The 22,646-nt window shown below is 50.5% G+C and overlaps 1 protein-coding gene across 1 annotated transcript in view; it reads right to left on the bottom strand.

The window, feature by feature from the left end:
* ADCY1 (adenylate cyclase 1) overlaps nucleotides 1-22,646 on the bottom strand; it is a 125,291-nt gene that overhangs the window by 82,267 nt on the left and 20,378 nt on the right. The window contains 2 exon segments of the mRNA XM_030871268.2: nucleotides 3,260-3,378; nucleotides 22,298-22,447. Coding sequence (XP_030727128.2) covers nucleotides 3,260-3,378; nucleotides 22,298-22,447 — 269 coding nt within the window.

Genomic DNA, 22,646 nt, shown 5'->3' with positions numbered 1-22,646 from the left:
AACCCACTTGGGAGAGGCCATGGGGCCTGATCACGGAGCTGCCGGACCAGGGCCAGGTGCCACTTCTGGACCTCTCGCCCCAGGGGAAAGAGAGCCCCTCGCTCTTGAAGACACTGCATGGCCAAATTTTGTCGCCTACAGCCAAAAGCACCCTCAGCTGTGATACTTGGGAAATCACACACATGGTACACTGGAGGGGTTTGTGAGACTTAAACATGCATCTCCAGTTTAAATGAAGAAAGTGATGTGGAATGAAAGTGGTTTGTTCTTTTTACACAATTGTGTTCATATCTTAAAATTCCTGATGCCAGATCTTACCTCAGTTCTGCATTTTCAATAACACCTCATGCCAGAGAGTAGCGACCCACCTCACAGGCAGGGGCCAGGAGCCCACATCTCAGAGAAGCTTCTCCCTGACGAGGCCCTCGCCCCACCTCAACCACGCCCTGCCCCAGCTTGGAAAGACGCTGTGTTCACCCCATGACGAGCCGAACGTCCAGTTATAATCCTCTATCTGCAGGGCAGCTTTGCCCACTGAGACTGTGAGGGACTGAAGGATGCAGGCCCAGCTTATATGCCCACAGCACCGAGCACAGAGCAAGGGGGATGCACACCTGTGTCATGAATGAATGAATGAGTAAAACCTGGGTGTCTAGGGTAGAGAAGTGTCACTGATACTGAGAAGCTAAGAAAAGGGATTGCAAGAGTGGGCGGAGATAGACAACACCGATTTCTTTCCCCTCTGTTTTGGTATAAAATTCAGGCTTATTTACATCTCTGAGGAGCCACTGTGTTTTCTTCCTTCTCTATAACTAGCCATGCATTCACAGGCCTTCCTCTATCCACTGGCTTCTCAGCCTCTGCCCGTTCACTTCGTTCCTCAAAAACCGACTGAGCATTGCTCACTCCCATGCTAGGAAAGCCCCCAGGGCTTGCCCTGCCTGTCCTCCTCCACTACCTGTGGGAAACGTCACCCCCGAAGCACCCAACGTCCCCCACGCACGCAGGCAAACATGCGTGGAGGATCTCTTACACCCCAGGTCCCTGTCCTCAGGAGCTCAGCATCCGGGGAAGACAGCTCACAGGTGGGAGGCACAGAGCACAGGGAAGCAATGATATGGGAAGCCTGGGATTCTGTGGGAAGGCACAACACCCACTTCGCGGATGCAGCCAGGCTGGAGCTGTCCTCCCCAGGCACTATCCAGACACACAAGGAAGGAATGAGGGAGGGAGGGAGGGAGGTGAGAAGGAAGAAGAAAGGAAGAGGGGATTGATTCAGAAGTGCAAATAGCATGTGGAAACTAAGATGACTGAGAACCATATAATGACTTATCAAAAGCTGAGCGAGGGCTTTCCTGGTGGCGCAGGGGTTGAGAGTCCACCTGCCAATGCAGGGGACGCGGGTTCGTGCCCCGGTCCGGGAAGATCCCACATGCCGCGGAGCGGCTGGGCCCGTGAGCCATGGCCGCTGAGCCTGCGCGTCCGGAGCCTGTGCTCCGCAACGGGAGAGGCCACAACAGCGAGAGGCCCGCGTACCGCAAAAAAAAAAAAAAAAAAAAAAAGCTGAGAGAGGCAGACTGCTTGGAACTTGAGTACAAGCAGTAAGCAGTGGAGCACAAGTCTCCAGGATGAGAGGGGGTCCTTCAAACCGCCATCTCCTGCCTGAGTGACACTTACGTAAAGTATCGATATGATTCCCAGACAAGCAACACTGTTATCTATTCCAGGTACTTTAAAAGGGAATGCATGACTGAATACAATTAATTGCTTTTTAACAGAATCTTTAACAACAAACAAGCAAACCTCAGAGTGTCCAGGGAAAGTTGATTCACTCCAAGGGCTCAGTTTCCTCACCTATAAAATGGGAATAACAATCCCTAGCTCCTGGGGCTGCCATGAGATGAACAGAGTGAGAAGACCCCCTACCCCAGAGCCCGGCACCAACTAGAACAATGCTCAGTTATTAACCTGATGCAGGCAAATTCCCAGCCCAATGGCCACTGCCCAAACCTGGCTTAGGAACAGAGCTCCCACCCTTTCTAGCCAACACAGGAAATAGAAGGTGGGAAAATGGGAAAATGGGAAAGGGCAGCTGTGAACTGCATCAGCCGAGAAGCCAACACACCCCCTCGTGGGAGCTGCTTCCTTGCTGGGCAAGTGCTCCCCTGGGCTCCTAACCCACACCTGCTCCCTCCTTCCCTTAAACTAGCGCCCTCTGCCCACCTCCTCCATCCCCCCACCTCCATCCCCCCACCTCCATCCCCCCCACCTCCATCCCCCCACCTCCATCCCCCCCACCTCCATCCCCCCCACCTCCATTCCCCCCACCTCCATCCCACCCCACCTCCATCCCCCCCACCTCCATCCCCCCACCTCCATCCCCCCACCTCCATCCCCCCACCTCCATCCCCCCCACCTCCATCCCCCCACCTCCATCCCCCCACCTCCATCCCCCCACCTCCATCCCCCCCACCTCCATCCCCCCACCTCCATCCCCCCCACCTCCATACCCCCTGCCTCTATCCCCCCCACCTCCATACCCCCTGCCTCTATCCCCCCACCTCCACCCCCCCACCTCCACTCCCCCCACCTCCATTCCCCCCACCTCCATACCCCCACCTCCATCCCCCCCACCTCCATCCCCCCACCTCCATCCCCCCCACCTCCATTCCCCCCACCTCCATACCCCCCATCTCCATTCCCCCCACCTCCATCCCCCCACCTCCATCCCCCCACCTCCATACCCCCACCTCCATTCCCCCCACTTCCATACCCCCCGCCTCCATACCCCCTGCCTCTATCCCCCCCACCTCCATACCCCCACCTCCATCCCCCCACCTCCACCCCCCCACCTCCACTCCCCCCACCTCCATTCCCCCCACCTCCATACCCCCCACCTCCATACCCCCTACCTCCATACCCCCCGCCTCCATCCCACCCCACCTCCATCCCCCCACCTCCATCCCCCCACCTCCATACCCCCACCTCCATCCCCCCCACCTCCATTCCCCCCACCTCCATCCCCCCCACCTCCATACCCCCACCTCCATACCCCCACCTCCATTCCCCCCACTTCCATACCCCCCGCCTCCATACCCCCTACCTCCATACCCCCCACCTCCATACCCCCACCTCCATACCCCCCACCTCCATTCCCCCCACCTCCATACCCCCCCCACCTCCATACCCCTCCCACCTCCATCCCCTCCCACCTGTGCTCCCTAGGCCCATCGCAGGGCCAGGCCAGTGCCAGCCCTACCTCACGTTGTCATGCCGCTGGATGTAGATCTTGTGGAAAATCCTCTCGGGGGGCTTCAGGAAGTCCTCCTTCATCTCCATGGCGACGTTCCGGGGCAGGAGACTCATGAGCAGCCGCTCCTGGACAGGAGAGACGGGCCCACGTGACACGGCAGCTCCCCCGACGATTCCTGGACACGCCCACCCCAGTGACCTTGGTGCCGGGAAGCTGCCCTCCACGAGGGGCCTCGGACCCTCCTCACACGTGACCGGCACGTGGTCCAGTCCCCCGGACCCTCCCAGCCCCAGGTGGGTGGTGAGCAGGCCTGGGCTGTCACCGCACAGGTAACCCGCGCCCAGAGCACTGCACAGGCACCAGCATCGCCTCCAGAACACCCGGCCCGCCCGTGAGCCCCAGCTTCAGTGAGCAGCGGGTCACAGGGGGGGAGTGTCGCTGCCGCCAAGCAGACCTGTCCAGCGTGGCCCCAGCAGGGACCTCGAGGTGGGCTACGAAAGCACCTGTGTCCCAGCAGACGGGGCCCGTGTTCACACAGAGTGAGTGGCTTTGGACACACTGTGGCACTTCCTCCCGGTCTTGTCTTCTGATTTCCCCCGATCTGCGGGAGACAAACATTTCCTCCCCCCACCGTCCCCACCAGAGGATGGAGCAAACGTCTGGGCTTATCCACAGGAGCCGTGCCGCCCTGGGGACGCTGTCGCCCTTCCGGGCCCTCGGTTTCCTCCTCTGGCCTCCACTCCTCCTCCTCTTGGTGGATCCGCCCCTGGCCTCAGACCCACTGGCCACACTGTATCTGAGAAACCGTGTTCTAGACACTTGGACTGAGGCCCCACTCCTCCCTCAATCCCTTTCACAGCCCCTCCCTCCCACTCTGCTTCAGAAAGCAAACAAAAGATCGGAATTTAGATCCTGCTTGGAATCAGGTGGACGTCTTACAAGGGTGAACATGGGGCAGGGAGGGGGCACAGGAAGCCCCTCCCTCCCTCCAGCAGCCCCCAGGCTGGGCCCACAGCCCCTCGGCCCCGGCCTGTCCGGTCAATGGAGGAGGCTCCAACGGGGCCACATGGATGCCTGGCATGGCCCACCCGGAGCAGGGTCTGGGTGCAGCCACCAGGCCCTGAGACCCTCCTAGACCGCACGTCCACCCTGCAGTGTGAGGCCACATCCCTGACCGGGGGCAGACGCTCCTCTGCGCGACACCCTCTGAAGGACAACCAGAGCAGCAGTAGGGCAACAGTCACAGACCCTAAAAGCCCAGCCCGCCTCCCGGCCTGGGGTGCGGGTGTCAGGGCTTCTCCGCCTTGGCTCCAGGTGACACATTTATTTTAAGATGGGAGAATGTTTCTGATGCACTGGAAGAGTCTCCCCAGGCGACGCATCCCCACATACACTTCTGAGGAGGGAGGCCAGGCCCAGGCCCGCCAGACGCCAGGTGGAGCGGAGCGTGTTTGCCCAGGCAAGCCAGGCTGTGGCCGGGGCCCTGGGTCCTGAGCGAGGCCCGTATCTATGCTGGGGGCCCCACCCACTGTGGTCCCCACGCGGCTCCAGGCTGGACAGACCTCCACACTCAGGAGGGACATCGCAAGAGCGCAGCTGTCCATGGCCACACGGGGAGAGGACCCTCTGAGACAGAAGTGCCGGTCCGAGCGTGTGTTCGGGGACAGCCTCAGGGACGGAAAGCCCCACTGCCCAGGGCACGGGAGCTGGTGTGTGACCTGAGCCTGCATGGGAGGACGTCGGCCATTCCTTAGCAGAGGGGCCTCTGGGACAAGCCCGAGCACGGCCCATGGAGAGGAGCCTCTGCAGGTGGCCGGCTGTCCTGAGGTGGAGGGAACTCGGCAGGGGGCTCACTCGGGCCACCATCAAAGGACCACCTGGAAGCTTCCAGAGACTGTCACCGCCCTGAGATGCAAGGTGGGAAAACAAAAGCAGCTGGACGACAGGGCAGGCTACCCAGGAAGGGCCCTGGGAACACACAGGGCAGCTGTGCCCTCTCCCGCAGCCCCAGTGTCGTGGGCGTCTACAACCCTGGGCCCCTGCACCCCAGGGCCCCGCACAGAGGTGTCGGGGAAAAGGCGAGTCCCAGGGCCTGCAAGACAGCTGCCTGGCCTCACATCCTGGCTCTGCCTCTCGGAGCGGTTAGTCAAGCTCCGTCACAATCCCATCCCGTCTGTCAGGGCGAAAATCACACCAACTTCCTCAGCAGGGTGTTCTGAGAAGGGGACGAACGTCTCAGGCCCTGGCTGACCCTCAGGGGTCCCTACTTGGTACTACGCCTCCCAGCACCTCCAGTGACAGCTCTTCACGGCTTCGCTCTCTTGTCTCCTGCATCTTTACAATCTGTCACCTGCACCTGCAAAACCAGTCAGGTGCTGTCCAAGCCAAATCAGACAAGCGAAACTGTGCTTCCCCGGCGCCCGTCTCACTCCTTCCTGCACCGTCGGGGATCTGCACGTGCCCCGTCTCACAGCCTCGGAACCGACCGCTCTCCCTGAGCGAGCCACGGCCTCCCCCCGGGGGCCCCTGCGGAAGGGAGCCCGCCCCACTCTTGGTCTCTCCATCACCTCGGCTGCCCGGCACCATCTGGAGTTAGAACAGGAAAACCGAGGCAGCCACCAGGAGGGAAGGAAGGACTGAAAAGGCAGAGGGACACTGACCGGCCCCAGACGCAAGAGGTGATGAAGAGGCAGGTGCCAATCCCAGAGGACAGAGGAGAGGGCTGCTGGTGGCCCAGGCGTGCACACCCAGTGCAGCGAGGGGCGCAGGACAGATGGCTGCGGCAGAGTCAGTGCTGTCCCCAGATCCCTTCTCCACCACCAGCACCACGATCCAGCCCCTTATTCTCACTGGGGGACTTGGAGACCTGGAGTGAAGACTACATTGCCCAGCTTCCTGTGCAGCTAGATGTGGCCAAGGAGATAGGAGTTGAAGGGTCCTGTGGAAGCTTCTGGAATATTCCCTAAGGATAGCTTGTTCTTCTTCCCTCTTCTCTGCTGCTGCTGGGGATACAGTCATGATGGCTGGATCTATACCGACCATCGTTGTTCAGGAGGATGAAGGCCACACACCAGCGATGGCAGAGACCGTTTAACTGGATGGAGACTGGGGTGTGAGGGCTACACGGATCAGATCTGCCACGTCAGCCATAAAGTGCCTACCCTGGAATACGTATGTAAGAGACAAGGGTTATCTCACTTGGGTAAGCCACTGTCGTATGAAGTTCCTAATTGCGGGTTATATTTCTGACCAAGGGCCCAGCATGAACTCCATCCACAAGATTAGTGATGGTGCCTAAAGCCAACACACATTAATAATCAAGACTAGAGAGAAGCACACAGCCTCTCCCACGGGGAGGAAAGCAGCCACCTGAAAAGATCAAGCACCCATCCCCGATTAAAAACAAAAAAAAATCCAGCGAGCAACCTAAGACAAAGTAGCACTCTGACATCCTAAAGATAAGACCTGAAATCCAATTCCAAACACAGCCCTAAAGCCTCAGGCAGCAATGAGACCTTCATTACATTAGGAGTAGACAGCTACGCTAATGAGTTCTAACCAGTGGAATAAGATACAAAGCCAGAAATCAAAGGGACAGATTTATGAACATGGATCATATCAAACATCCCAGCGTCCTATGAAGGCTATATAAAAACCTCAGTGTTTTTCTTGATTATCAAAATGGGACTTAAACGTATTATCCTCAATACATTTAAACAACAATTGTGAGGGCTCTGCTTCCGGAAAGATGGAGATGTACTTTTCCCTGCTCCCCCCACTAAATACACCAAAAGTCCAGGACGTTACACATAAAACAGTCATCCAAGGCTGTGAAAGGCAGAGAGGAGGTGGCAGGAACCTCAGGACCAGGGATGGCATGGAGATAAGTCCTTGGACTTTCTTTTTGCCTCACATAACCCAGACTGAGTGCTGGACATGTGGGTGGCCCAGAGGTGCCGACAGGCATGGCAGTAAGTTCCAACAAAAGTCGGCTCTCTCTAATCAAAGGATCAGGATAGGGGCAGCCTTGTGAGAAAACTGCTGTACAAGAATGGTCCCACTCCAGGCACACCTCCAAAAATATCTGCAAACCTCCATCCTCCCCAGGCTGTGAGGAAGCACCAACCCCAGGCTGGGGTGTCAGAGAGGCCATGCAGGGACCCCTGCCTTTGGCCTCCCCCATCTGGTAACACGCGGCTCACCTCTCACACTGTTCCACATAGTCAGTGAAGACCAAAGGCTTTCCTGCTCCTTCCAAGTCACAAGCCAGAACTCTCTCCTGCACAGCAGTAAGGAGGTATCCCCACCCCCATGAACCCCAACCGAGGCCCAGTGTGGAGCCTGGACTTACAGCCCCACTAGGAAGTACTGGGGTGGTGGTCCCCACTTTCAAAGAAGACACAGAGTCTCATAGGTAACACCCCAACTGTCCAGGTTCCAATCAGAAATCACTCATCACACAAAGAACCAGAACAATCTCAACGAATGAAGATAATCAACAGACACCGACACCAAACGACAGAATGATCAGAATAACTACCAAGATTTGAAAGCAGTCATCCTAAGAATGATTCAACGAACAACTACAAACATGTCTGAAAAAGCAAAAAAACAGAAACTCTCAGCAAAGAAACAGAAGACACAAAAAAAGAATCAAATGGAAATTTTAGAACTGGAAAAAAATCTGAAATAAAAAGCTCGACAGATGGCAACAACAACAGAATGGGGAGGACAGGGGAAAGCTCAGTGAACCTGAAGACGAAACAGTAGAAATTAACCCAACTGAAAAACAGACTGGAAAAATAATAGAAGAAACAACCCAGACGTCCATCAACGGATGAATGGATAAACAGCATGGTCCGTCCACACAGTGGAATACTACTCAGCTGTAACAGGAGTGAAGCACTGGCCCATGCTACAACACGGACGCACCCTGAGAACAGTACGCACAGTGAAAGAAGTCAGACGCAAAAGGCCACGTACTGTGTGATTCCATGTATTGCTACGTGAAATGTCCTGAGCAGGCAAACCCACAGAGACAGAACATAGATTAGTGGCATCTAGGTCTGGGAAGAGCGGATGGGGAGTGACCACCAATGGGTACAGGTTTCTTTGGGGGGCAATGAAAATATTCAAAAATTAGATTATTGTGATGGTTACACACTCAAAATATCAAAAAAAAACATTTAGTTGTTTTGAACTTTACATTGAACTTAATAGTACTGATACATAAACTATAGATCAATAGGCTTTTTTAAATTAAAAATAAATAGCAACTATAGTGGTTTCAAAAGATGCTGTGAATGAGTCAGACCTCTTTAAAAATCCATCCTATATCACTGAAAAGGAAATGTGCTTCCTCTTGATAAATTTCCTCACAATGGGAAATCAAAATTGTCCCATTTACCTTGTTAGGATGACAACTGAAGATGTGCTTTGTAAACAGCTGTAGGTAATTTTAGAATTACGAATTAATAATGGTATTTGAGGAATATCAGGGCCTTTGGAGCAGTGGCCTGTGCAGTCAGGTCAAGGACGCGATCTCAGGGGTAGGACCTTGCAAGCCCAGGCTCCCTGGCTGGGCTACGGGGAACGGCAGGAAAGGAGGCCCCCAAGGAGCTAAGGGGTGACCTTCAGAGGCCTCTCACCCCCTTCCCTAGGATCACCAGCTCTGACAGGCTCAGACCTAAGGGTTAGACCCCGGTGGGGAGCTGTGATCACCTAAGGCTCCCAGGTGGTCCCTGCCCCCCAGTGGAGCAGCCCTTCCAGCTCTACCCCAACTCTCACCAAGCTGTAGGAAGACAGAGCTGCAGCTTACCAACCTGCCAGCCCTGACTGGAAAGTAATACCTGTGCGCCCCACCCCCATTAGCTTTATGAATGCCACCCACTGCTCCCCATCTCCCAGCCCCTACCTGGCAAACTCCTACACATCCTTCAAAGCCCCAACCAAATACTCTTCCAGTGCACGTCCCACCCTCCCTACACACAGCATGCCCCTCGGACACGCCCATCCTCCAGCTGGGCCTCGCCACAGGGGCCAACTGCTGCTGCTCTCTGTCTCCCATCCAGTTACACCACATCTTGCTGAGACCAGGTTCCCTCCATCCCAGGGTCTCCAGAGCCGTGGGCCAAGCATTCAGATGTGCAGAGTCACGAATGACTACCCCCACAGGGATTCCAGCTGGGCCTCTCCCAACCCACTCGGGCACCAAGAGGCAAAGGGCCTCGGGGCTGACACCACTCATGAACGCAAGCCTGGGGACACAGGGGCTGCTCCCCTGCGTGTCAGTCTGAGCCGCATAACTGAGATTCTGGAATCCTAGCTCCATCCTCCAGAGTCATGAGCAAGGTTATCCTGCGCTCAGAGGAGTTTCTGTCCTATGCGAGATCAGCTTGGAAAGGTGTTTTCCTTCGACGTTTGTAGGACTCAGCTGTCAAACCACTGGGACCTGGTGATGACTTTTTGGCAAACTTTTCATTACTGAGTCCATCGTTTTAATGATCATAGGATGTTTCAGGCTTTCTTTTTCTTCTAGAATCAGTTTTAGTAACTAACACCATTCTGGGAATTTGTCCATTCTGTCTAAGTTTTCAAATATTCTGGCAAAAAAAAAAAAAAAAAAAAAAAAAAAACCTCTTAGCGTTTCCCTCTCATCTATTTTTAACCTGGCTTTATCCCTAGGGCGTGCGCTTTCCCATCCCGGATCATCTCGTACCTGCTCCTTCTTCTTGGTCAGTCTCTCTAAAGTTTTTCTGTGTCAAAGAACCAATTTTTGATGCTTTTGTCTGAAACTGAAAGAGTCCTGTTAAAAGACCCCTCACAGCCCTCTGGAATACTTTAATCCAGATATCAATCAACCCAAAACATCTGTGTGAGCCTTTTTTTGTGGCTGAAGAGACACGAGGATGTAAAGGCAGAAAGCGGGCCACAGCTGGTTTGGGGGGGATTCTGGGCTTTGGCCCCTGCTCTCCTCCCTCTGCCACCAACGGCTTTGTCACTTGCGTTATTGGCCTTCCCACATCATTTAAATTCTCCGAGCCAGCCCCAGTTCTCGGGTTTACAAAACGGAACAAAGTTTTTACATGCTTAACTGCAATACAGGGGGCTGAAATTAGTTTTAAAGATCTAAGAACCCAGAGGAGAGAACACCTTCCGATCAAACACATTCCTCTCTTCTGCCACAACCCCGCGGGACAGGACAGAGTCGGGCAGCCCTGCGTAGGGGCCGCTGTTTTGATTCGGTGGGAGGAGGGGGTCACTGACAACTCAGGTAGCTTTTTCAAAATATAGCAGAGAACCTTCTAGAAGTAGAGTGCGTCCAATGAAGCAGACAGGCCCCCTGCCCATCCTCTCCAGCCCCTCTGGTTCTGTGGGTTGCCCTGAGGAGGAAAGAACGCTTCTAATATTCCCACTTGTGAAAACGTTGGAGGAGGCCTTGCTCTTGGAGACTGGTCTGGGGAGAACATGCCTGTCCGTGTCTGCAGGGAGCAGGGCAGGAGATAAAGAAACACTCAGATTTTGTAGCCAAAGCAGTTGGACTTTCTTTTAAAATAGCAACTTCAGGGCTATTAATTCTAAACCCTATGGGAGGGGAGGAGATGCTCCCGATTTCTGGCACAATCATCACTGTCTTCTCAGTGTTGCTGCGAAAATCAGTGATTACAGGCACGGAATGCCCACGGGTCCTTCCCGGCTGCAGGCGGGTGAGAGGTAAGAGCTCACAGTGGCATCCTTGCCTAAGACAGTCAGAGACTCTTCCCAAGGTTTGAGGTGAAGGGCACCCTAAAATCTACGTAACTGAATCACTTTGCTGTACACCTGAAACTAACCCAGTATTGTAAACCAACTATACTTCAAGAAAAGAAAGAAGCAACCGATCAACCTGGGCGAGAACAACGTTGGCATCAGATTTGTACAGAGCGGGGAAGGACCTGCGAATCCCGTCTAAGTTACTGCCCGGGATTCTGCAGTGGGAGCCATGCTTCTCAACAGTTTGCATCTGCTGATTCCTGTCCCGGAACAAAAGGGTCCAGCAGCTGGGCCAGGCGAGGGTTCTGAGGTTGCGTGTCTGCATTTCACAGCAGGTCCCTCACTCGCCCCTCCCGCAAACCCTGGCCGGCCAGTGGTGGCCACACAAACGCACGCCTGTCCTGCAGGTGCATCCCAGAGAGAGGACGTCTAGGGGGGCTCTGGAGAAACTCCTGCTTCGGGCCATGAAGCACAATCTTCTCCTGCCTGCAGAAGCCTCCTCGGCATACCTGGGTGGACACTCATCTGGGGAGAGAGGAAAGAACAACCTGCCCGGCTTCTAGGGCAAGTCCTGCCTCCGCACTGACCCCCCCCCAACCTGCGTCTGACCAGCTCTCTGTCCTGCTCAGACACATCAGGGGCCCCGCCACGCGGTCCGGTGCGCCACCTTCCACCGAGGGCAAAGCCCTGCCTCCCTCTCACCTTCTCCCATCTCCTTCCAGCTGAGGCCACAACAAACTACACGCCACCCCTTGACCACCAATCACATGCCCCGCCCCGTCTCACCGCTCATGCGCCTCCCTGACTCGGTCTTGCTCAAGGACCCCATTCCCAGCCCCTGCAGCCCAAACCCGGCATCTCCCTGCCTCCCCCCAGAAGCCTGTGGGGCACAGCTGCCGCCACACAGTGGTCCTTCTGGAGCTGGACGCCCCACCCCACCCCCTCCCAGAACTGGACCACGTCCGCAGCATCCTCTCCCAGAACCCCCTTCCAGAACCAGGGTGCATCCACCATCCCCTCACATCACCTAGGGTGCCGCCTTACTGGGTCAGGGCCTGGAGAAGACTCTGGAAGCGGCTATGGAACTGGATTGCTCTGTTACTTGAGTTGAAGCATGAAAACGCAGACAAGCCCATATGGTCAGGGCGTCCCTCACCTGCAACTCAGGGGGCTGCGGTTTTCACACTGACACAGAGGTGTGAGTTGGGCAGAGCTGCCTGGCCACCTTCAGGCTCCCCTGGCCTGGCCAGGCCGTCGCCTGGTGCCTACTGGTGCTTGAGAGCCCTGAAGAGGTGGCTGAGCCCCACTTGAGCCCGAGTGCTTGCCTTCTGCCCCCCAAAGAGACAGGGCTCCCTGAGCTAAAAACAGGCGTCCCAGCCAGAGGCAGGGAGTAACCTGAGTGCCAGGGACAAGGCCTCCCAGGGAGAGAGTTGTCCGGTGATACGACCCGGGGGTTCCAATCAAAAAAATATAGCAAGTCAGGATACTGCCTCGCCCCCTCTCAGGACCAGCCAAGGGAACTCACAGGGGTGACCCATCCGCACTTCTGCATTTCGTGTGCTCAGCTTTCCCAGCAACAGATGAAGCCACAGAGGAAAATGACTGATACGGTGGAATACGCGAAAGATTGAGGTTTCACACAAAGAAAAGCACAGCTAGAGGAACAGACTTGAGGAACACCAGCCTTTCCCTAGTGAGCGGCTCATTCAAACCCACGGGAAAGTCAGAGCATGAATGGGCAGAGGATCAGAACATGCGCTCCACGAAGAAACACAACCGGTAAGCACGCATGGAAAAGTGGCCACCACGCAAGGAACCGGCATCTGAGTAAACAGGGGGTACCGAGTTCTAACGGGAAGAGAGGAGGGAAGGAGGGACGGAGGGAGAGAGAAAGTGGGTCACGTGCAACGCTGGGGATACACACCAGAACCCTGAACGCTGGGCCCACCCCAGCTTTCCCAGCCATGGGACTGGGCAGGCCTGAGAATCTGCATTTCTGGCAGGCTCCCTCTGACGCCAACCCTGTCGGCCCCAGGACCCCACTCAACCACTGCTACCCAGAGCTGGGTGTAACTAAGTATTACTTACAAGATAAAAGGAAGCACAACATGTTTTGGAAAATACCCAGGACAGGGAGAGAGATGACACTGTAATATTTGCACTCCTGAGAATGTAACCAAGGATACTTCAAGTCTATACGAATAAAGATGCTTATGAGAAAGAAACATTTTTAAAAACATGGTGTCTAAAAGTCAGATGCGGAGACCTGCATGAAGACGAGGAAGCAGCAGCTGTCTTAGGTGACCTTTAGGGCACCAGTGGATACACCTGTGGGAAATGTTAAGTCAAAATGCAGAAAATAAAATTACGTATACACCAAAATGACGAAGATGAGGGAAGAGAATGTGCGTAAGGACGGAAACTCGAAAATACAGAGCACTCAGCTGGGTTCATGGGATTGGGTGATTGCACATTTCCTGCTTAAGAACATCAGGTCGGCGGTTAGAACTCAGACCCGTCGCTGAGCTTCCGTGAGTCTGGGACTGAGAAGCTCCTTGCTCTCGGAGCTGCAGAGAGGTGACACACGTACAGCAGCAAAGGCTAGGTTCGCAGCAAGCACGAGTGCTTGCTTGGCCACTGTGTTCCCTGGACAGGCGTGCAGGGGGAGGGATGTGCACTTGCAGAACCCGCACGTGCAGGCAGCAAGAGTGGCCACACCATGGCCAGCATCCTCGCCATCAACAGATGGGACCCATTGGAGGCACAGAGGGCACACCAAGCATTCGAAAATGTTTTAAGGGTAGATGCTAGGTAGTCTATAGGAAAGGCAGCAAGAGTAAGAAAAGAAACGCAAGACAGAACCAGAGAAAGCGGATCCAGAGAAAACCATAATTTGAAAAGACACATGCACCCCAATGTTCACAGCAGCACTATTTACAAGAGCCAAGACATGGATGCAACTAAGTGCCCCTTGATAGATGAATGGATAAAGAAGGTGTGGTACAGTTTCAAGATGGCGGAGTAGAAGGACATCCACTCACTCCCTCTTGCAAGAGCACTGGAATCACAACTAACTGCTGAACAGTCATCAACAGGAAGATACCGGAACTCACCAAAAAAGATACCCCACATCCAAAGACAAAGGAGAAGCTGCAGTGAGATGGCAGGAGGGGCGCAATCACAATAAAATCAAATCCCACAACTGCTGGGTGGGTGACTCACAAACTGGAGAACACTTAGACCACAGAAGTCCACCCACTGGAGTGAAAGTTCTGAGCCCCACGTCACGCTTCCCAACCTGCGGGTCCAGCAAGGGGAGGAGGAATTCCCAGAGAATCAGACTTTGAAGGCTAGAGGGATTTGACTGCAGGACTTTGACACGACCAAGGGAAACAGAGACTCCACTATTGAAGGGCACACACAAAGTAGTGTGCGCATCGGGACCCAAGGGAAGGAGCAGTGACCCCTAGGAGACTAAACCAGACCTACATGCTAGTGTTGGAGGGTCTCCTGCAGAGGCGGGGGGCACCTGTGGCTCACCACGGGGACAAGGACACTGGCAGCAGAAGTTCTGGGAAGTACTCCTTGGCGTGAACCTTCCCAGAGTCTGCCATTAGCCCCACCAAAGAGCCTGTAGGCTCCAGTTCTGGGTCGCCTCAGGCCAAACACCAACAAGGAGGGAACTCAGCCCCACCCATCAGCAGACAAGCAGATTAAAGTTTTACTGAGCTCTGCCCACCAGAGCAACACCCAGCTTTACCCACCACCAGTCCCTTCCATCAGGAAGCTTGCACAAGCCTCTTAGATAGCCTCATCCACCAGAGAGCAGACAGCAGAAGCAAGAAGAACTACAATTCTGTAGCCTGTGGAATGAAAACCACATTCACAGAAAGACAGACAAAATGAAAAGGCAGAGGACTATGTACCAGATGAAGGAACAAGATAAAACTCCAGAAAGACAACTAAATGAAGTGGAGATAGGCAACCTTCCAGAAAGAGAATTCAGAGTAATGATAGTGAAGATGATCCAGGACCTCGGAAAAAGAATGGAGGCAATGATTGAAAAGATAAAGAAATGTTTAACAAAGACCTAGAAGAATTAAAGAACAAACACCTAGAAGAATTAAAGAACAAACAGAGATGAACAATACAATAGCTGAAATGAAAAATACATTAGAAGGAATCAATAGCAGAATAACTGAGGCAGGAGAACGGATAACTGACCTGTAAGACAGAATGATGGAATTCACTGCTGCGGAAAGAATAAAGAATGAAAAGAAATGAAGACAGCCTAAGAGACCTCTGGGACAACATTAAACACACCAACGTTCTCATTTTAGAGGTCCCAGAAGGAGAATAGAGAGAGAAAGGACCCGAAAAAATATTTGTAGAGACTGTAGTCGAAAATTTCCCTAACTGGGAAAGGAAATAGCCACCCAAGTCCAGGAAGTGCAGAGAGTCCCCGGCAGGATAAACCCAAGGAGAAACACACTGAGACATATAGTAATCAAATTGCCAAAAATTAAGCACAAAGAAAAATTATTAAAAACACAAAGGAAAAATGACAAATAATATACAAAGGAACTCCCATAAGGTTAACAGCTGATTTCTCAGCAGAAACTCTACAAACCAAGAGGGAGTGGCATGATATATTTAAAGTGATGAAAGGGAAGAAACTACAACCAAGATGACTCTACCTGGCAAGGATCTCATTCACATTTGACAGAGAAATCAAAAGCTTTACAGACAAGCAAAAGCTAAGAGAATTCAGCACCACCAAACCAGCGCTACAACAAATGCTAAAGGAAATTCTCTAAGTGGGAAACACAAGAGAAGAAAAGGACCTACGAAAACAAACCCAGGACAATTAAGAAAATGGTATTAGAAATATAAATATCAATAATTACCTTAAACATGAATGGATTAAATGCTCCAAACAAAAGACACAGGCTCGCTGAATGGATACAGAAACAAGACCCATATATATGCTGTCTACAAGAGACCCACTTCAGACCTAGGGACACATACAGACTGAGAGTGATGGGATGGAAAAAGATATTCCATGCAAATGGAACTCAGAAGAAAGCTGGAGTAGCAATACTCATACCAGATAAAATAGACTTTAAAGTAAAGAATGTTACAAGAGACAAGGAAGGACACTACATAATGATCAAGGGATCGATCCAAGAAGGATATAACAATTATAAATATATATGCACCCAACACAGGAGCACCTCAATACATAAGGCAACTGCTAACAGCTATAAAAGAGGAAATCGGCAGTAACACAACAATAGTGGTGGACTTTAACACCTCACTTACGCCAATGGACAGATCATCCAGACAGAAAATTAATAAGGAAACAGAAGCTTTAAATGACACAATAGACCAAACAGATTTAAATGATATTTATAGGACATTGATCTGAAAATAGCAGATTACACTTTCCTCTCAAGTGCACATGCAACATTCTCCAGGATAGATCACATTTTGGGTCACAAATCAAGCCTCGGTAAATTTAAGAAAAATGAAATCATATCAAGCATCTTTTCCGACCACTACACTGTGATATTAGAAATCAATTACAAGGGAAAAAAAGGTGAAAAACACAAATGCATGGAGACTAAACAATACGTTACTAAATAACCAAGAGATCACTGAAGAAATCAAAGAGGAAGTCAAAAAATACCTAGAGACAAATGACAACGAAGACACGACGATCCAAAACCTATGGGATGCAGCAAAAGCAGTTCTAAGAGGGAAGTTTATAGCTATACAAGCCTACCTCAAGAAACAAGAAAAATCTCAAATAAACAATCTAACCTTATACCTAAAGGAAACAGAGAAAGAAGAACAAACAAAACCCAAACTTAGTAGAAAGAAAGAAATCATAAAGATCAGAGCAGAAATAAATGAAATAGAAACAAAGAAAACAATAGCAAAGATAAATAAAACTAAAGGCTGGTTCTTTGAGAAGATAAACAAAATTGATAAACCTTTAGCCAAACTCATCAAGAAAAAGAGGGAGAGGACTCAAATCAATAAAATTAGAAATGAAAAAGAAGTTACAACGAACACCGCAGAAATACAAAGCATCGTAAGAGACTACAAGCAGCTCTATGCCAATAAAATGGACAACCTGGAAGAAATGGACAAATTCTTAGAAAGGGATAACCTTCCAAGACTGAACCAGGAAGTAATAGAAAATATGAACAGACCAATCACAAGTAATGACATTGAAACTGTGGTTAAAAATCTTCCAACAAACCAAAGTCCAGGACCAGATGGCTTCACAGTTGAATTCTACCAAACATTTAGAAAAGAGCTAACACCCACCCTTCTCAAACACTTAAAAAAAATTGCACAGGAAGGAACATTCCAAAACTCATTCTATGAGGCCACCATCACTCTGATACCAAAACCAGACAAAGATACTACAAAAAAAGAAAATTACACACCAATATCACCGATGAATACAGATGCAAAAATCCTCAACAAAATACCAGCAAACAGAATCCAACAACACATTAAAAGGATCATACAACATGATCAATTGGGATTTATCCCAGGGATGCAAGGATTCTTCAATATATGCAAATCCAGCAATGTGATATGCCATATTAACAAACTGAAGAATAAAAACCATATGATCATCTCAATAGATGCAGGAAAAGGTTTTGACAAAATTCAACATACATTTATGATAAAAACTCTCCAGAAAGTGGGCATAAAAGGAACCGACCTCAATAAATAAAGGCCATATATGACAAACCCACAGCAAACATCATTCTCAATTGGTGAAAAACTGAAAGCATTTCCTCTAAGATCAGGAACAAGACAAGGATGTCCACTCTTGCCACTATTATTCAACATAGTTTTGGAAGTCCTAGCTAGCCATGGCAATCAGAGAAGAAAAAGAAATAAAAGAAATACAAATTGGAAAAGAAGAAGTAAAACTGTCACTGTTTGCAGGTGACATGATACTATACATAGAGAATCCTAAAGATGCCACCAGAAAACTACTAGAGCTAATCAATGAATTTGGTAAAGTAGCAGGATACAAAATTAATGCACAAAAATCTCTTGCATTCCTATACACTAACAATGAAAGATCAGAAAGAGATATTAAGGAAGCAATCCCATTCACCACTGCAACAAAAAGAACAAAGTACCTAGGAATAAACCTACCTAAGGAGGTAAAAGACCTGTACTCAGAAAACTATAAGACACTGATGAAAGAAATCAAAGATGACACAAACAGATGGAGAGGTATACCATGTTCTTCCATTGGAAGAATCAATATGGTGAAAATGATTATACTACCCAAAGCAATCTACAGATTCAATGCAATCCTTATCAAATTACCAATCGCAATTTTTACAGAACTAGAATAAAAAATCTTAAAATTTGTACAGAGACAAAAACGACTCCAAATAGCCAAAGCAATCTTGAGGGGAAAAAATGGAGCCGGAGGAATCAGACTCCCCAACTTCAGACTATACTACAAAGCTACAGTCATCAAGACAATATGGTACTGGCACAAAAACAGAAATACAGATCAATGGAACAGGATAGAAAGCTCAGAGATAAACCCACGCACCTATGGTCAACTAATCTATGACAAAGGAGGCAAGGATATACAATGGAGAAAAAACAGTCTCTTCAATAAGTGGTGCTGGGAAAACTGGACAGGTACATGTAAAAGAATGAAATTAGAACACTCCCTAACATCATACATAAAAATAAACTCCAAATGGATTAAAGACCTAAATGTAAGACCGGACACTATAAAACTCTTAGAGGAAAACATAGGAAGAACACTCTTTGACATAAATCACAGAAAGATTTTTTTTTTTTTTTTTTTTTTTTTTTTTTTTTGCGGTACACGGGCCTCTCACTGCTGTGGCCTCTCCCATTGTGGAGCACAGGCTCCGGACGCGCAGGCTCAGAAAGATCTTTTTTGACCCACCTCCTAGAGTAATGGAAATAAAAACAAAAATAAACAAATGGGACCTAGTTAAACTTAAAAGCTTTTGCACAGCAAAGGAAACTATAAACAAGACGAAAAGACAACCCTCAGAATGGGAGAAAATATTTGCAAATGAATCAAAGGACAAAGGATTAATCTCCAAAATATATAAACAGCTCATGCAGCTCAATATTAAAAAAACAAACAACCCAATCAAAAAATGGGCAGAAGCCCTAAATAGACATTTCTCCAAAGAAGACATACAGATGGCCAAGAAGCACATGAAAAGCTGCTCAACATCACCAATTATTAGAGAAATGCAAATCAAAACTACAATGAGGTATCACCTCACACCAGTTAGAATGGCCATCATCAAAAAATCTACAAACAATAAATGCTGGAGAGGGTGCGGAGAAAACGGAACCCTCTTGCACTGTTGGTGGGAATGTAAATTGATACAGCCACTATGGAGAACAGTATGGAGGTTCCTTAAAAAACTAAAACTAGACCTACCATATGACCCAGCAATCCCACTACTGGGCATACACCCAGAGAAAACCATAATTCAAAATGCACCCCAATGTTCACTGCAGTACTATTTACAATAGCCGGGTCATGGAAGCAACCTAAATGCCCATCAATAGATGAATGGATAAAGAAGATGTGGTACATATATACAATGGAATTTACTCAGCCATAAAAAGGAACGAAATTGGGTCATTTGTAGAGACGTGGATGGACCCAAGGACTGTCATACAGAGTGAAGTAAGTCAGAAAGGGGAAAACAAATATCAGATATTAACACATATATGTGGAATCTAGAAAACCGGTACAGATGAACCAGTTTGCAAGGCAGAAATAGAGACACAGAAGTAGAGAACAAACGTATGGTCACCAAGACGGGAAAGCGGGGTGGGGGAGCGGGTGGTGGAGGTGGGATGAATTGGGAGATTGGGATTGACATGTATACAGTAATATGTATAAAATCGATAACTAACAAAAACCTTCCGTATAAAAAAATAAATAAAATTAAATTTTAAAAAAAAGATGTGGAACATATATACAATGGCCTATTACTCAGCCATAAAAAAGAATGAAGTAATGTCATTTGCAGCAACATGGCTGGACCTAGAGATTAGCATACTAAATCAGTCAGACAGAGAAAGACAAATATCACATGATATCGCTTACATGTGGAATCTTAAAAAATAATACAAATGGGGCTTCCCTGGTGGCGCAGTAGTTGGGAATCCGCCTGCCGATGTAGGGGACACGGGTTCGTGCCCCGGTCCGGGAGGATCCCACGTGCCGCGGAGCGGCTGGGCCCGTGAGCCATGGCCGCTGAGCCTGCGCGTCCGGAGCCTGTGCTCCGCAGCAGGAGAGGCCACAGCAGTGAGAGGCCCGCGTAACACAAAAAAAATAAAATAAAAAAATAATACAAATGAACTTATTTACAAAACAGCAATAGTCCCACAGACATAGAAAACAAACTTATGGGTACCAAAGGAGAAGGGGGGGAGGGATAAACTGGGAGTTTGGGATTGACATATACACACTACTATATATAAAACAGATAATCAACAAGGACCTAATGTATAGCACATGGAACCCTACTCAATATTGTTTTATAATAACCTATGTGGAAAACGAATGTGAAAAAAGTAGATATATATGTACGTATAAGTGAATCACTTTGCTGTACACCTGAAACTAACACAACATTGTAAATCAACTATACTTCAGTAAAAATAAATATTTTTTCTTAAGAAAGTGATTTTTTGAAGGAAGTGGGAAAGGAAGATACTTGAAAGGAGATGGAGAGGATAGAAAAATACAGAGAAAGCAAAGGAAGATTCAGAAACACACAAGAATGGCCCCCACGTTGATTTTTCCAGTGCTTCAGGCGATGTATTTAAGGGGAGAGGACTCTGAAGAGTCACTTCTGGGATCCCGTGGAGGTGATGAACGTAATAAGGCACCAAGCTCAAGGGTCTCTTCGCACCGAAGACTCCCCATCGGCGCCGATGACGCTGGCATGGGAAAACGTTCAGCGCACAGCCCCAGGAGACGTGCTCTTTATACTTGTGCATGTGGGTGCTAGCACACTCATACACACACATCCACACGTGCACATATGCACACACACCCACAAGTGCACACACGTGCACACGGTGTGTACAGCGACATACAGGCATGCACACACGCAGTCCACGTGAATGCAATCCACACACATGTATATACCCACACACAGACATGCACACATATACGCACATATACATTTGCACACATGCCCCACATATCCACAAACACACGTGTACAGACACATACAAATGTGCCCATGCACGTGCATACAACACACACATGCCCACATGCACATCGCAAGAATGCACACAGCCTCACAGACACACATCTCCCACACGAACACCACCCACAGACAGAGCCACCCGCTGATCCACACACGATCTAAACATACAGGCACCATCTGTTTCTAAGTGATGGCCAACTTTTACTGTAAACACTAGGCATCGTTACAACACCTACAAATGGAAACGTGCGTGTGCATTTTTAAGTGTACAGTCTGTTCTTAACGCCTCGTATTCACAATAATAATAGCATCTCGTTTATAAACCCGTCCCATCCACCCTACCCCGGGAAAACAAGCACTTTGGGAAAGCACAGGAGTCCGGGTGCTCCCAGCTAAAGGCCTCGCCCAGGGCTCTTGGAGCGTCCCCGCAGCCCCAGGACAGCAGCAGAGGAAACGCCGCCGAAAGCGGTGAGCCCGCGACATGCAGGGGACGGTAGCTGGGGCAGTGGGAACCCACCCGGCTCCCTCCAAGCCTTTAGATCACAGGGGACAGTGCAGCTGCCCCAGCAGGCCTGGCAGGAGCCGGGCAGGGTGCTCTGCAGCCTCAGGCCAAGCTGCGGGTGTGAGGCTCACAGGGTGACCATCACTTCCTAGCAACTCAGCGCCTTCCAGCGGCACCAAGGCCAGCTCTCCTCTGCCTCCACTGAGGCCTGCCTCCTGGGCGTCTCGTCCACAGCCCCGTACCTCATGTCACCAACAGTTACGCCGAAGCCCAGGGATGACCACGGTGGCAGTTCTTCTGCCTCTGCTCCCACGCAGCTGTCCCCTCTCCTCCGACCAGCTGAGGGGGCTGGTCCACAGAGACAGAGGGGCCAGCCGGGGCCTGAGGCCCCTACCCGACTCCCAGGCGGGCCAGGCTGGGCCTCACTCCCAGTGCCCTTGGTGAGAAGGCTGTGCGGCTCTATGCCCCCCGCCCCGGGCCCCCCATGTCCCTCGGGGCGAAACCCCGGGTACTGACCTGCTTCTCATTCTCATCCTCCAGCCTCAGCCGGTCCTCGATGCAGTTCCGGGCCTGCAGGAAGGCCTTCCTCTGGGAGCGCTCAGCCAGGATCCTCACGAAGACCCCGTACATGTTCACGCCAAGGAAGAGCAGGGCGTTGGCACCGAGCTGGAGGGGAGAGAACATTGCAGAGGGCTACACACAGGGCCCAGCTCAGCAGAGGCTCCTACGCGTCCTCCGACCACCAGCCCATGAAACGACTACGCCAGCCAGACCCACGGTGCCAAGCCGGTTTCACATGGCCACGAGCCAGGCCTCATCCCTCACCCTGTGCAGGGGTCACCTGTGCTATAAGCTTGTCACGTAA

Source organism: Globicephala melas, chromosome 9, assembly GCF_963455315.2.
Source record: "Globicephala melas chromosome 9, mGloMel1.2, whole genome shotgun sequence".
Classification (NCBI taxonomy): Eukaryota; Metazoa; Chordata; class Mammalia; order Artiodactyla; family Delphinidae; genus Globicephala; species Globicephala melas.
This window is presented reverse-complemented; position numbering and strand designations above follow the sequence as displayed.